Genomic DNA, 15,491 nt, shown 5'->3' with positions numbered 1-15,491 from the left:
TTATTTATTGGAAACRGAGACAGATCAGTGTAATCTCACATGACTTGACCAGTGGGCGATAAAAGGCCGGTAAGGCCGAGCGATATTCTGAAGAACTCATGCAGAAACAGCAATTAGCTTTTAATCGAAGTGTTGCTGCTAGCCACCCCTCGGGCCCGCCAGGAACAGGACCTCACGCTCTTTGTTGCCTGTGAGGGTCCCTGGCGAGGGGGATCTCGCAGGGCATGAAAGGAAACGGGGTGGGGGGGAGGGATGCTGACCGATAGGAATAAGATGCTCATTTTGGCTGCACCCTGGTACTGCCCTCAAAAGCTCTTAGTTTCACAGCGAAGCACAATTGAAGCAGTAGGACAATAGAGATCAAATCCTTCGTGGGGGAAGGGAGGTGCTGGTCCTTGCGTCTTTTGTTGCTCCTATTTCTTTACTTGCTTATGCTCCCTGCCACCCCCTCCCCCCCCCCCCCCCAAAGAAAAAAATCCATAGAGATGTTCGCTGGATGATAATGCAATCACTTTCTTGGGACCTTGCTAATAGGATTATAATTACTACTGACGAGGAACCAAAGTGAATAGAGTATTTACCACTTCATCTGAAATTATTGTAAATCCCTCCAAAGCAGCCCTTTGATATGTAAAGCGCTGTCCCTCTTTCTCCCTCCCTCCCTCTTCCCCCTGCCCTGATTGAAGATCATTATTTAGTGGAAGTTCAGAGGTTTTAAGTAGGATGGGGGACAGAAAGAGGCTTCAGTGTTTACATAAAGATGAGGGCCTGTATAATGAACTGGCGGTGCTGATGAACCTCTTGCCTGGCTCCAGCAAAGGAGGAGGGAACGCTCGCTGAGCAGTTTTAGCTTCTCAGGCTGTTGTTGGGGGAGGAGAGGAAGAAATAATTGGGAATTCCCCCTCCTGAGCCAGAGGAAAGCCCCACATCTCTGCAGCACATGTTCGGGTAGGTGCACAAGCGCCATCTGATCACAGTGGCCTCATTTTGAGTTGCTCTGTAGGGCTGCAGTAGCTTCTGTGAGAGGAGTCCTCAGCCTGCAAAGAGCTGTCTTGGCAGCAGATGCAGTAGTCAGCAAAATGTGAGTTAGGCTGGGGTAGTGGGCAAGAATGGGCTGATTGGTGTCTCTTGGTGCAAGAATGGGTGCATGAAGCTGGGAGCTGGTGCACAGCACAMAAGGAGAAGAATGAGGGCAGGGTATGCCTGCAGAAAGTTTAGGTGRATCTAAGAGAAACCTGGACAAAGGGTTGGTAGAGAGATCTCTTGAGGGTTACTGAGTAGATAAATTGCGTCAGGCCCAGGAAAGTCCCTGAGATGAATTTAATTGAAGGCTGGGAGAGTGGAGGGGGAAGGAGAAGTATTGCTTGCCTAGTAGTTGCGTTGCCCTGGTCCTCTTATGGCCAGGAGCAGAGACATGGATCTGGGATAGAGGAAGGCTTAGCSTGACCCAGGAGCAGCTCTGGCCTCTGCTCCAGTGCAAGTACCTGATGTAGAAGACAGTTGTGAATGGTGACCCCAGCCAACAAAAGGGGTTTCTGTTTGTTTATTTTTTTAAGGTTACATATGTTTCCTGCTGAGAGAAGTCTGCAAAGCACAGTTCTGAACTGTCTGCCACTAGAGCTTGTTCTTGTCAAACTTGAAGTAGCTGGTTAGCTGGCCACCAGGAAGAAGGGAAGGGTTGCCAGCTGCAGTTGTGTTCCTAGGAGCATCTGCAAGTGGGGTATGTTTCTCTCAAGCTTTTCAGGCTGGTCACCAACCCTTTTAAGATCTTCCTCCCAAAGGTTCCCAACAAAAGCTCAAAGAATGGCTTTGTGACTTTTCTTCAACCATGTCTCGGAAATGACGGCTGCATATGTTGTCTGTCGGCCACAAGGGAGACGTGTTAAGTTTTATTTCTGCTTTCAAGTGTTTCAGCTGTTTCTACTGCTATAAGTTGTTCCTTACCCTATAGGCCATAGTTATACAATGCACCATATATGACACTTAGGTACACTAGGTTGCAGCCCTATSGGGGATAACATGTCATTATCTTGGTTCTGCACTTCTAATTATGATACTTAAAGCCGTGAGGTGGGGGAGGTGTTTGGGAGGGAGGTGTTTTTGGCTTTCATCTAGGTCAGCCCTGAAATTAATGTGGCTTGGTGCCTCAGCCTGTGGAGGCGGGAGCAGGTGTCTGGAGGAAACCTTTGCAGTGGAAACTGGTTCTGCACATAAAACCAATTCGCATTCCTAAGATGGAACCAGCTACCAGGAGAAAGCTGCTGGTGGCACCTGATTCAATGGCCATAAGCTTTTCTCCTTCTCATCTCTTGCTGGCCCTGGAGGCAGGCAGTGTTCCAGCTGTGTTGCTTCTCCTCTTTTTTTTTTGAAAGCCCATTTTTACCAGTGCCATTCTCTTCCCTCCCATCTCATCCAACCAGCACTGGTGTCCCCTTCACAGCAGGAAGCTATGGACGGATTGTCTCCCTCAGGAAGGGGAAGGTGGACATGTAGCTGAGGCCTGCTTAGGTACCAGCCTTTGATCAAACTGCCCTTRTTTGTGTATGGCCCAAGTTCTGCAGCCTATGTTCACATCCAATGTGGTCCATGTCCGGAGCTCAGACAGCTATCAATGCTGTAAGTCTTGTGATCACACACAGCCCTCGTGGTGTGCTTAGWTGGTTGGATATGAGCCTGAGATGGTGTCTGGGTCTTCTCAGTTCCATTATTGTGCCTGGGCAAGTTGCCTCTGTTCCCTTCCTCTGCAAAGTGGGGAGGATGAGCTTGCTGGAGCAGTGCTTAGGTCTGATCTCACCAAATTTTGGGGACTGGACAAAGTCTTTCCAAATAGCTAATGACTACAGCGGTGCATTGTGTCCAGCTTGGGGCACTGCTCTGCGTTGATTTGCCTGGGCCGTTTGGTGTGAGCTGGATTTGTGTGCATGGATTGGGTCTTAGCAGGGAGGCCGCATGAGACGAAAGGACCATCTGCCAGGGCCCCATATCTCCCCTCACTCCCCAGCCTTTGATGGGATTTTTTTCATCCACTTCAAAGGAATTTAGATCAGACCCTGCTGCCCATCCCCGGACAAGGAGCGAGCCCTGTTCCCGTGGGGCACTGGGTGGTATGGGACTGTGCCTCCCATGAAGACTTAGGCACCAGCTCTCCAGCTGCATCAACGCCCTTGTGCAGCTTCATGATGGGGGGCCTTCACACGTTATTACCATCCTCTCTCTCCATCCCCCTGCTAATCCCAAACTCACCAACAGGTGAAGGGGAGCTGGCAGCAATCTGGGGGCAGGGGGGAGGTGGGTGAGGAGGAGGTGACTTGCAAGCCCAATTATTTTTCCCCTTTTCCCTCCTCCTTTCTATCTCCCCCTTCCTCACCCCTGAAGTTCATTAATTCCCATCATCTGGTTTGTGTAAATGTCATGGCAAGTGTTTGACGGCACTGGATAGAGTTACACCCGTTTCAAAAAGGCCGAGGCTGGTTCACAGCCGTTCTGTTTTATTGTTGTATAGTTTGCCAGCCCAAATGACGGGTTCCCACTTGAGACGAAGGCACACRTGTTGCCCTTGCCACCAGCTAGTAAAACAAGGAGAGGCCGTGGTGCTACCATACAGGTCCTTGATGTGACATCAAGAGACGCGGGCAGCGCAAGCAAGGCGAGATTATGGAAAGAAAAATCTGAGGTGTGAAATAATAAACCTGTGAGTGCTCCCACCCCYGAATAGGAATTTGGTATTGCCTCCTTTCTCTCCGTTTCTTCCTCCTTCGTTTTTCTCCTGCCTTCACCCAGATCTGCTGCCATGAGAAAGCAGAATCAGAGCCAAGTGGTAATTTCAAAGCCCATTGACCTTGATGCTGATGGCAGACTCCAGGATGTAATTAAAAAGCTTTATTACTTCAACATTCTTCCCTGGACTTGTCAGAGTCTTGGTTTAAAATAGTATTTCTGGGATTTGATCATTTTATTATCAAGCTGGAAGGAAGTGCYGCCATTAAAAGTCCAGCTTTTGAGCTGCTGGCTAAGCCATGCTGTATTTCTAACAGAGACCCCCTTCTGCCTGTGGGTGCTGGGACTCCTTTTGGTGATTTTAAAGTCTTTTGCAAAATTTGCCATGGATTTTAAAGGCCTTTGTAGTAATCTAGCTTRTTTTGGCTTTTGGCTTCTGGTAACAACGATGAAGGAGTTCTGCTCGCTAGTGATAATGGAGATAACAGTGCATAATTTAAGCTCTATAAAGCCAGTTGAAAGCTGGTGGTAAATTCCAGTGAATGTGGTCTGGGTATGGTAATACCCCGCAGAAAGGAGACGGGGGCGGAAGCCCTTCAAAATCCTCTCTAAGACCCCTGCATCCCAGCAAAGCTGGGAATATGCTCGTTCTCCGGTTGTTGAGCACGTTGGGACTGGTGCAASAGGCCAGCCCCGTGTTAAGGAGGGCCAACTGGAGTTAGAGCGGATTGAGCGCCGCAGCTTCTATTTGACTCCAGGCTTTTCCGCCGGATGCCGCTGCACTGGGCTGGTGACGGGGGCTGGCATCCTGCGAGGTGCTGAGCGCTGTCGGTGCTCGCGGAAGCGAGTGTGAATTTGGGAGGCGCCTTGCACCGGGAACCATCTGCTTGCAGCCGGTGTGAGAGCCGAGTGCCTGGTGCTGAGCTCTTGAGGGAACTCTGCGTGCAGAAAAGGTGCTTCAAATGGGGCTCTAATGCAGTATTTTCAAGACAAAAAAATGGTATAAAACTGTTGTCYTGGACTGCAGTTTTGCTTCCCAGACCTTATTCCTTTCGGAGCTCTCACTTACTATCAGGCTCTGCTGCAAGGTGGCGTTTTTAATCTGGCCCTTGGCTGCTTTGATAGCTGCTGTAAATTTTTCCTGCTTGCTGTTAGCAACATGCTGTCTCAGAGAGTGGGAACAAGTGGTTATCGCCCTGGCAGGGTGGATGAGGTGGAAGACAAAGCTGCTTAGTGGCAGTGATGGAGATATCATCTCCCTAAATGTGCCCTTTTCTCAGTGTCTACAGCTCTTTTTCAAGATCAGTAGAATTAGCTTACTTGATCTAAATTTATTTATTTAGCTTTTTTCATTTCTATTCACCTTCTTGCCATAAGCTTTGAATCTAGTCTGCATGGTTTGTTAGACTGGCCGTTGTTAGGGTTCTGGGGTGCTTTCCCCAGGAACTGCCAGGTTTCCAAATATCAGTTTTATGGAAAGAGACCACGTTTTGTCTTCCTGAAACACCAGTCAGGAATCTGGGTAGAAAGTGGCCTGAAGTTAGTTGGATGCTCTGAATGTGCACTGCTGCACAGAAAAGCAACTGGTTCTGGATTAYAGGCCTGAACTTGGCATGAATGTGGCTCAAATCCAAAACAGTTTGACCTGCTTTTTCTCCCTTTCCGCTATATTCCTTGCTTCTAGGGAGAGAACTGGGCTTTGCCTCCAAGCTGGTAGGCTGTGAGGAGGTTGATGGACACTGAGGTGTTTCGCCCTAGCAATAATGACGCTTCTCTTGTTTGCAGAATACCCCATACACCATCAGCCCTACCTCATCCTTCTCCCTCTAGGAGCAAAGTTTTGTCATCCTTGTGGAGGAAATTGAGGCAGCTCATGTGCAATGGCCGGAGGGCGAATCCAGCCACTGGGTAGCGGCTCTGGGAGCAGGACCCGCTGGAGCACCCGGTGCCTGGGCTTTCCCGCAGCTGCAGTTCACAGCCTCATGGTAACCTTGGGGCTGGGGGTGGCTGGGTCTGCAGCCACCCTAGGATGAGTCAGCGCTGTGGTAGAGGCTTTAGGCACCTTAAATCCCGAGCTGGATTTAGCCCCATGGCTGACTGGTGTTTATGAATAACAGGAAGCAAGGAGGGGCACGTGAGGGGAGCAAAAGCTCTACCCAGGCATCCCTGGAGATAAAATGGTCACAACTGCCGTGATAAATGCGAAGGGAGTTTTACTATGGGGTTACCGGAGTGTTTCCCAGTTGGTCTYTTGGCAGACAGATCCATCAGGGCTTCGGTATCGGATGTGATTCGCTGGGCTGTGGGGGCAGTCAATGCCCAGCAATGCACCCACGTTGGGTGCAGCGCAGCAGAGCGGCCGAGTGCACGTCCCGGCCCTCGGCCGTCCTCCCAGTTGGGTTTCCCCACCRATCTTGCCAAGCTCTAGCTGTGTGGCTGGTTAGCCGGGCTGTTGTACCGGTCTCTCCTACCTGCCAACTTGCTACAAATGAGTAACAGCTCACCGGTTTGCAAGGCCCCTCTGGCCCCCCCGCCTCCCGGCCCTGGCAATAGCCCCGCTCCGTATTCTTTATTGCAGAGTGTCAGCAGATTAGCTGCGAGTCCCTCTGTGCAGACAAAAGCTGCCACAAAGGGCATTAGGCTGCAGGATTAGATTACCGTGTGGCCACCTGTCATTCTGACTTTGTAAATTTATCTCGTGCCGGGTCCGTTTTTCGCATTAGAGAAGTTTGTGATTAAAAAAGAAAAAAAAAAAAAAGAAAAATCCCCTCCCGGTGCCCCTCCAAGGAGCAGCCTGGTGAGGTTCATTTTAGCATCCCTTCTTATTCCAGCACAGGGCTGGGGATTAGGGCTGTTTGAATAAAGAGAGCCTTTATTACATTAGTCTAAGTGGTTAATAGGTAAAGTAGGCCAATCCATCTTTAGGCTAAGCCTATCACTTCGCCTACGAAGGATGCAGGCTTCACTGAGGAAATATTCATTAAAGAAAAAGCTTTTCCTCTGTCTCTCTTGACATGTTAATAGCTCAGAGTTAGGGGCTCTGCTCTCCGCTTGGAGAAAATTCATAGCTRTGCTCATGCAGCAGCTCCCTCATTCTGCTGAGACTTGTCCTCGGGCACTTTTGGGGGCAGGTCCCCCACCAACATAAGGCTGCAGCCCCACTGGGGTTGGCAGAGCTGCGCTGAGCTCCACCAGCGCTTTGCCCACTGAGCTCAGTGGGGAACGAGGGATGCCGGAGTCTGCTGGCATTCATCCTCTTGGCTTTTTCTCTTCAGTGCTCCTAAAGCAGGTGCCTTAACCCTTCCCCAAGCAATGGCAGCAGGAGAGGGGTTCAAAGGGTGGGTAAAAGCAGTGCTTCAGTGCTGGGACTCTCTGTTGTGGGATGTCCTCAAGGCCAAGAGTATTCATAGGTTTGAAAAGATTAGGCACTTCATAGTCAATATTAAATACGACAGTTTGGATGCAACTTCTGGCTCCCAGAAGTCTTTGAATTCCAGGTTGCCAGGAGGCAGAGAGATAACAAGATGATGGATTGCCTGCCAAGCTTTTCGTACTATCTTTATTTTCCACCGTAGTATCCACTGCAGCCCTCCGTTGTGTCTCCATCTAGCTCCTATCCTGACTGGTGTGGCTGCTTTCATGTGAAGGCTCAACTGAATTCTCTTTCCYACAGGCTAGTTCCCCTTCTGTTCTCCCTTTCTACTCCTGTACCGCCAACAGTGGTGGATGCACCTCTGCAGCTCTTACTTGCACCAGAGTTCGCAGAAGTTGCTCAGGTCTGCAGAGCGTCTCTGAAGCCACCATGGAAATAAAGGACAGCATAACTGTCATGAACTGCCCCATTGCTGAACTGTATAGARTATTAGCAGCTCCATCCACCTGCTACTGGGCTGTGGTTCACGTGGATTTCTGCTGAACCTCTCTCCATTCACCCAGAGGGGTCAACTCTTGCCAGCACAAGCTCTATGGCTACAGCTTCTCTGGCCGTTATGACTCCTTTTTCCATTGCTTTGCAATGTCTGTGGTTTAGTGCAGCTTTTGCTATCTTGAAGCCTCAGGACCAGATGCTTTCAGTGCAGAGACTGGTCCTGCTTCCACCAACACTTCCATCTAGGGTATTGTATTGAAGCTGTAGTGCTATATGTGGGTCAGTTTGCCCTTTTCCAATTGTGGTTTGAATGGGATTAAACTGTTCTCTGTGGCATCTCCACCTATATGAGTTCAGAGCAGCACGCTTAACCAGTTACTCCTGTCCCTGAGGGTCTGTTGTCTCCAGCTGCCAGCATGATGGATGAAGCCTCTGTTGGAGATTATGGAAACTATGGGAAAGATCCTTGCTGTGCGCAGGCCTCTGCAATGAAACTCTGCTTTCCTGTGATGTGATGTGATGTCAGGGATTCAAGCCTTATCCATGGACTGCAATAGTCTTAGTCTTAGGCAGTGCCTGGCTTCTGTCTGGGTGCAATGAAGGAAGTAGAGTATTGGAGCAAGGGTCTGGAGGGCAAGCTTTGATTGATTCAGTTCTTGTTCTTGGGTTGGAGACTCCATTTCTATCTCTGCTCATTTTAGCCTCTGCTGACCAAGGCAGACTGTGGCAGCAGTGTCGATGTCCTTTGCCTTTATCAGCAGGAAAGTTCCTAGTTACAGAAAACCCGTCTGCAAAATGCCAAGGATGGTGCAGTGGAGGGTGTGTACCACAGAGGACCCATTTCCAAATAGAGTGTCTAAACCTGCACAGAACTGAGTGCCTTCAGCTTGTATTGAAAACAAAGCAGGTTGGYTGTACTCAGCACCGAGTCAAGAGCGTAGATTCAGATGCTGAGTAGACCACAAGGGCACTGAGATCAGGGTGGTAGATCTTCMTTCAAAGAGGTGAACACAAAGTTGTTCCTTGTTTTTTTCTCTACTTCCAGCGGAGTGGACTGGTGCACTCACCTATGTTTGTTGAAATGGTAATTAAGAGCCACTGTTTCCCAAACCAGATCGACTGACTCAGCACCTCCACCCCAGCAATTTCCTCCTGCATTTCACACGGTTCTTTCACACGGCTTGATGGCCCAGCCCTATTCAATGTTTCTCTTGTGCAAGGAGGAAAAAAATAAGTCTTGCTTCATTCCCTGGAGACTAATAAATACYGGCTTTGGTAGCCCTTGAGGAGAAAATGGTCTCAAGGTCTGGGGCCTCATACCTGACAGACTGACTGCTATGGAGGGCTTCAGTGTGACTGTCTGCCAGCACTGCCATGCTGAGCACATCTTGGAAAGCAGTCTTCTCTCTAGGCAGGTCCCAGGCCATTAAGGACTTCATGGGTTGAAACTGACCTCTTAAATCAAGMTAGAAACCGGTCGGTGGCCAATGCAGGATGTAGAACTCAGATTTAATGTGGCCATAAAAAGAGACACCACTTAATGAGTAGTCTGTCAAAATCCACATCAGCTCACATTAGATTTAAGAGTCACTCTCTGAGTATTATTGACTGGCTCTGTTCTGTGCTGCCATTAGGGGTTTGCAGAGGTAGCCAGGGAGGCAAAAGATTAATTGGAGTTTTATTTTGCTTACTATTTTTTGGCAAAAACTGGCTTCTGACTTCCAGAAGGTTACTTRTCCTACGAATCTGGTAGACCGTTTTATCTCACATTGTGGATAACATGTGAAACTTGGCATGCCCGACCTTGAAACTGGCCAGAGGGGTAGCTCCCTCTTGGAGGTTTCCAGAAGCTGATATCCCATCAGCCAAGGTCGAGCATTCCTGTCGATGGGCTGCCTGCCGCCTCTCCCAGTGACCTGCACAGATTTGCCGTGGGGACCCAGTGGGTTGGTGCAGAAGGGCTTGCCTCACCACGGTGCAGAGGATAGAGATGTTGGTGCCAGCAGACCCACTGCATTAAGGTGAATGCCAGGAGATGATGGAGTAAAATACCATTATAGTGGGTGCATAAATAGCTACTGACCAAATTGCATAGGTACGCTATGATTTTTGATTCAATCAGGCCATTTGTTCCTGGTTTTCCTATTATTTGGCCTTAGATYGGATGGGTCAGTTTTTTCCCCTTTGAATTCTTCATTGGGGCAACCATTGGATTTAATAAAAGTCATTGGTGGCTTTGGGGGTTGCAAAGGGCCCACTGTGAGCAGTGCTGTAGAAGCATAAAAACAATAAGGGAAGAGAACAGCCTCCAGGAACTAACAGCTTCTCTGTGTGCAGTATAATATGTCCGAGGTAAATGCTGTTTAAAGCTTGCAGATCACACACTAGTTGGTCATTTCTCTCTGCTGTTTTGAAAACTTAATCAAGTTTTATAGCTTTAATTTTGCAGCAGACTCCCCTTTCATCTCTTTTTTAACTGTCTTGCAGCCTGGCGCAAACGAGTCCCATTGGATTATAAAGGGAAAATATTGGCAAATGGTCTAAAATATTTAGGCTTGCTTAGTGAATGTCAAGAAAAAGAAAGTCATTCTTCCTCCTTCAGACCACTTCCATCATTCCTGTGATCTCTCTAGTTTTCACCCATGAGCCAGAGGAATAAGATGGAATTGCTCAAGTATTTAGGTTTCAAGGGTGTATTTTTAAGGGTAAGCCCKCTTTCAAGCTGATACTGCGTTCTGCATGGAGATAAGTTGTCCTAGCTGGCTGCTGGGTCATGCGAAGATGTGCACAAGCTTGATGAACGCCAGCCTTTGCATTACACGGGTCCTCTTGTTACTTTGGGGAAAACGAACCTCTGGGTGATACGGGAGGGCGGACTGGGGCTGAGGGAGCTCTGCTCTCCCACGTTGGTGTTGGGCTGAACCTGGAAAGCTGCCTGGCCCAGGTCCATGTGAAATGCAGCTCTGGACTCATCCTGATTCATACAGGGCTGGTGCGGTACAGCTAGCCATGCTACAGGTGCARTGTACAGCCCAGATAATCCACTGATGGATAACCAGGGGATTACTGAGCTGGATTTCTAATGCAATGGCCTTTAATAATAATCTCCCCTAATCCCTAAATCATTGGGAAATGGATTTATCTGTATGGGCTAAAAGACCTGTGTAGGCATTTTAGGGAGGAAAATTCTTGTGCATTTGTGTCTGGGTATATATAAATATATACTGATAAATATATTAATAAATATATATATGTATATTTGCGTTTTTCCTTCCCCCTTCCTTGCCCTTCTAACCAATGTGTGTGTGTTTTGTCTGGCAGGGACCTCATGCCTAGGACCCTCGAGGGGCAGATCACCATGGAGAAGACTCCCAGCTACTTTGTCACCAAGGAAGCTCCAGCCCGCATCTCCTCCATGTCTAAGGGCACAAAGCTCATCGTGGTCGTGCGGGACCCTGTGACCAGAGCTATATCGGACTACACCCAGACACTCTCCAAGAAGCCTGATATCCCCACCTTTGAGAGCCTGACCTTCAAAAACAGGACTACAGGCCTGATTGACACCTCGTGGAGCGCTATCCAGATTGGCATCTATGCCAAGCACCTGGAGAACTGGCTCCTGCACTTCCCTATCAGGCAGATCCTCTTTGTCAGCGGGGAGAGGCTGATCAGCGACCCTGCGGGGGAGCTGGGCAGGGTCCAGGACTTTCTGGGCCTCAAGAGGATCATCACGGACAAACACTTCTACTTCAACAAAACCAAGGGTTTCCCATGCCTGAAGAAGGCRGAAGGCAGCAGCAAACCCCACTGCCTGGGGAAGACGAAAGGCAGGACCCACCCCGACATAGACCAAGAGGTGGTRCAAAGACTRCGGGACTTCTACCGGCCTTTCAACATGAAGTTCTACCAGATGACGGGGCAGGACTTCGGCTGGGACTGAGGCTGGTGTGGGAAAGCCCTCTGTAATTACTTGCCCAGCACGGTTTGCGTATATAAAGAGATATATATGTATGTAAAATGTACAGAAATCTATTTTATAATAATTTATTTTTAATTCCTAAGCAATTAATTCACTAAGCTGCCTAACCGCACTGGCTAGAACGGTAGCCCATAACCTGTTTAACATTCCACAGTGTTTAATTCTAATATGTCTCTCCTTGTTTTTCTTTTTTTTTCCTCTTTTTGGTTTGGTTTGTAACAGATGGTGCTTCCATTTTTTTCCTAAACAAAAATTTGTATTTAAAAAACAAAAAAAGGTGGGGTGGGGGTGGGGCAGGAGGGAAAGCACAAATTTATTTTTGTTACGGGTATCTGGCCTTTATAAACACTTGCTTTCCCTATTACGGTGTCCCAGTCTCTACTCGGGTGTTGTGCTCCCTCATCCTGCAGCTTTGCTGGCAGATCCCATTGGCCCCGGGGGCAGTTGCAGGTTACGGAGGAGCTGGGGTGGATGGGAAGGGAGGTTGTGCGTCTCCATCCAACCTTTGCTGGACAACCGCTTGTTTTACCAGTGCATGTAAAGCATAGGGACCCCCAAGCCATAAAGCTCCTACTGCCCTGGCTGTCTTCTGCTGGCTGCCATATCCCAAGCTTCTGCTGTATGGATAATGTGCTTTTTTTCTAAAGGAGAAGAAGCGGGGAGGTTGAGAGACTGTTGCATGGGAAGAGTTGTCTTCTCCTTCTTGCCTTTCACCAAGAAGGCTCTTTCCCACTATCCCTCTATGCATTTTAAATCTTTACTGCAGGACAAATGTAAAAAAAAAAAATAGAATTATATATATATATAATGTGTGGCATTTTCAGTGCTGGTCTGAATGACTCTTAAGTGTCACCTCTAGGAGCACTCACACACACAGGGCCCTGCTGAGAAGAGGCTAAACTGGCAATGCAGGGAGAGGAACCTGTTTGCATGCACCAAAGACACCACCAGAGCCATGGAGCTGTTTATAAAAGCTGATGTGGCTGCTYGGGGCTGTCCCCATCAGTAGAAGATTGCAGAGGACACAGTTGGCTGCACCTTGGGAGGTGAAACGGGTGAAAGAAGAACAGGGCACCTCAGCCTTGTCCCTGTTAGTGGTCTTGACTTCAATCACGTTTTGGCTGGACACCTTGTCTGTGGTCTCTCCCTGGAGCACTGTTTGTTCAGAGCCAGGAGATGCTGCTTTTCCAACAGAGATGGATCTGTAGGAAAGCAGGGGGAAGTGGAGGCTGCACTTGGGCTCAGGAGTGGCATGTGAGAGCACTGGGGTGGCAGCTGGGTGGCCCAGGAACCTGAGCCTTCAGAGACAGGAACAGGCCGACCATGGTACAGAAACCTAAAAACCCATCCCTCAGGTGAGGCCTAATGCTCAGGGATGTCAGAACATGCTGGGTTGATTTCCACTTGCTACATCTCAGGCCCCATTTGAGATTTTGACCCCTTTTCCTACYCTGAAAAAGGCACATCCTATAGCAGTTCCACCTCTGAGAGGTGGARTGAGGTAATATCAGAAACGATTTGCTCCTTGAGTTTGTAACAGAAGCAGAGCTGTGTTGTCATTGTGCAACTATGGCACGAATGTGGGCTTTTAAACCCTTTAATCCAACTCGGAGTTCAGATGCAACACACTATAGGCATGCACCTAACTTAGAGCGTGCAGGGACACCTGAGAGGATGCATTGGCACCAGCTTGGAGCRTCCTAAGTAAATCTCATGATGTTACTGTCTGAGCCCTTGCGTAAGGTGTGCAATGTAGTAAAACTTGAAACAGCAAATGCACAACAGGTGTTGATACTCTAGCTTTACATGTGTTGCCTGGATAAATGAGAGCCCTGCACCTCTCCCTGCAGTAGCCCATAGAAAAAGCCTTTGAAGAGMGTGTTACTGAGCTATGCCCAGCTGTGGCAGGGTGTAGTCAGTGGTATTTCCCAGCTGTTTCATTTACTTTAACAGCCTCCTTGCTCTTGCCTGCCCCTTACAGCTGTCTGYGTTGGCTATTTCATGATGAAGAGGCTCTTTGGGGCCATTTCAGCTAAGGAAAGGGAGGATGCATTGTGTTAAGACTGAGCCCTGTAGCAAAGCTGGTGGGGGCAAGATGCAAATTCCTCCTGGGGAGTTGCCTCCAAACATCTCCTGCTCCAACACAAAGGCAAGTTCTGCAAATCCTCTCTTTTTTTTTGCCCCAAAGCATTTCTAGCAACAAAAGTGCCACTTCGGATCAACATAGTCCCCCTTTCGGAGGTCACAAAAGTGACTACACAAAAAAAAATGGAAGTGTAGTGAAAGGGCTACACAGGGTGCTAGACAGCATACGGGAGCCCTGTGCTGCCCTGGTCAGATAACAACCTTTAGTGGTGCTGGATTTATGCATTTTTGGAGTCTCTGGTTTTTGCTTAAGCCAGGGTGCCTGCTCTGTTCCCCACTGCCAGGACAAGGTGATAAGTGCGCAGGTGTGTCTGTTTTATCACAGGCACCTTGCTAGCATTGAATGGTTGAGGGGAATAGGTTGAGGGTGCAGGGGTGAGAAGGAAAATACTTCCTTGGGGAAACCAGAACYTGATGGAAAAGAGTGATTTTGGGGTCTCAGATCCTCTGTCTTCCTACTGTCTGGCTTATGCAATGGACAGAACGAAGCCTGTCTCTGTGTGCTCCAGGGCAAGCTACCGAACTTGACTACGCCACTTCCCCGAAGCTGCTTCGCTGGCCAAGTGGCAAGAGCCTCTGGGATTTATTGCTTTGCCRTGGCTTCATTTCCGTTGTGTTTCCTTTGGAGTGTGTGTGCATGTGCCTGCCTATTTTTTAATGCTGGAAGATTTAGCATCCCATATCTCTTCCCTCTTGCTTTCTTGGAAACAACTTTTTAATATCCTGATGCCTTCCTCAGCTCCATGAAATGCAGCAGGCTGGGGGCTTGATTTGTGTAATCAAGCCTCCCTGCAAAGTGCCCTCATGAAGCAATCTTAGTTGGAGAGTAGAAATCCTGAGAGTGAATAATAACTCTTCTAACCTTAAGCAAATTGTTAGCTCTGGCTCAATATCCTTTGTGATGAAGTCTGTACTAGACTACTAGACTTCATTTAACAGAAAGGCCTTACCTAACCAATGCAACAATAAAGGTGAATACCCCGTGGTGTACATCTGACTTGCAAATGCTGGAGTCAATGCTATTGTCATAATTTAAAAAAGAAAACTTGAAGTTTAAGCTTGGGAATGTGATTAGAAGTTTTTTTTTTCACATTGTAACATTAATTTATGGCTGAGTTTCATTCAGTCGTGTATTCTGAAGTGCAGTACGGATATTAGTGATGTGTCGTCTGTAACATGGTACTAGAGAATAGCTAATTCACTTAAAAAAAAAAAAAAGCCTCCCCAAAATAAAATAAAACCTAAAAGCAAAAATCCCCACAACCTCCCCACCCAAAATCTGAAAAAAAAAATGTAAATCAAGTATTTTGTGGTATGTACAACACAAATTAATTTTACACCAAGAAAGATGATTCTGATAATTCATACTATTTGTATGAACAAATAAAAATATATTTTACCAAGCGATGGCCACAATTGCGTTCATTGACAGCCATGGAGGCCAGTTGGGTTCGGTAGCACTTGGGGCCGCATTTGGCATCCAGCCACCGCTTGGGCATCCTGTGAACGTCTATTCAACATTTGCCAGCCTTGCAGCAAAACCTGGAAGTGCCTGCTGAAGGTGGTGGGATTTAATCATGCTCATGAGCTCCTCTGAAGCCCAGGGCTGTGTTTGGGAGCTGGTGGCCCTGCTGGATGGTTAACACGTGTGTTGGGGCTTTGCTGCACTGCCCATGGGATGGTCCACCTTGCTGAACGCTCCTTCCCCTGGCACGGTCCTGGCGAAGTGGACCCGTGGACTGGCCTTCAGCCCCTCCAAGAAAAGCAGGTGGTCTTGGTGGC

General features: G+C 48.3%; 1 protein-coding gene across 1 annotated transcript in view; it reads left to right on the top strand.

The window, feature by feature from the left end:
* LOC146599593 (heparan sulfate glucosamine 3-O-sulfotransferase 3B1) overlaps positions 1-15,071 on the top strand; it is a gene marked incomplete at its 5' end in the record, with an annotated part of 31,544 nt that extends 16,473 nt beyond the window's left edge. Inside the window, one exon of the mRNA XM_085298348.1 lies at positions 10,907-15,071. Coding sequence (XP_085154474.1) covers positions 10,907-11,525 — 619 coding nt within the window. The remainder of the gene's footprint in view (positions 1-10,906) is intronic.
* Positions 15,072-15,491: the final 420 nt, after the last annotated feature.

Source organism: Rhea americana, unplaced genomic scaffold (genome assembly GCF_003343005.1).
Source record: "Rhea americana isolate MKP2758 unplaced genomic scaffold, rheAme1 scaffold_138, whole genome shotgun sequence".
NCBI classification, from domain to species: domain Eukaryota; kingdom Metazoa; phylum Chordata; class Aves; order Rheiformes; family Rheidae; genus Rhea; species Rhea americana.
The sequence above is the reverse complement of the archived record's forward strand: the minus strand, read 5'-3'. Positions and strand labels throughout refer to the sequence as shown.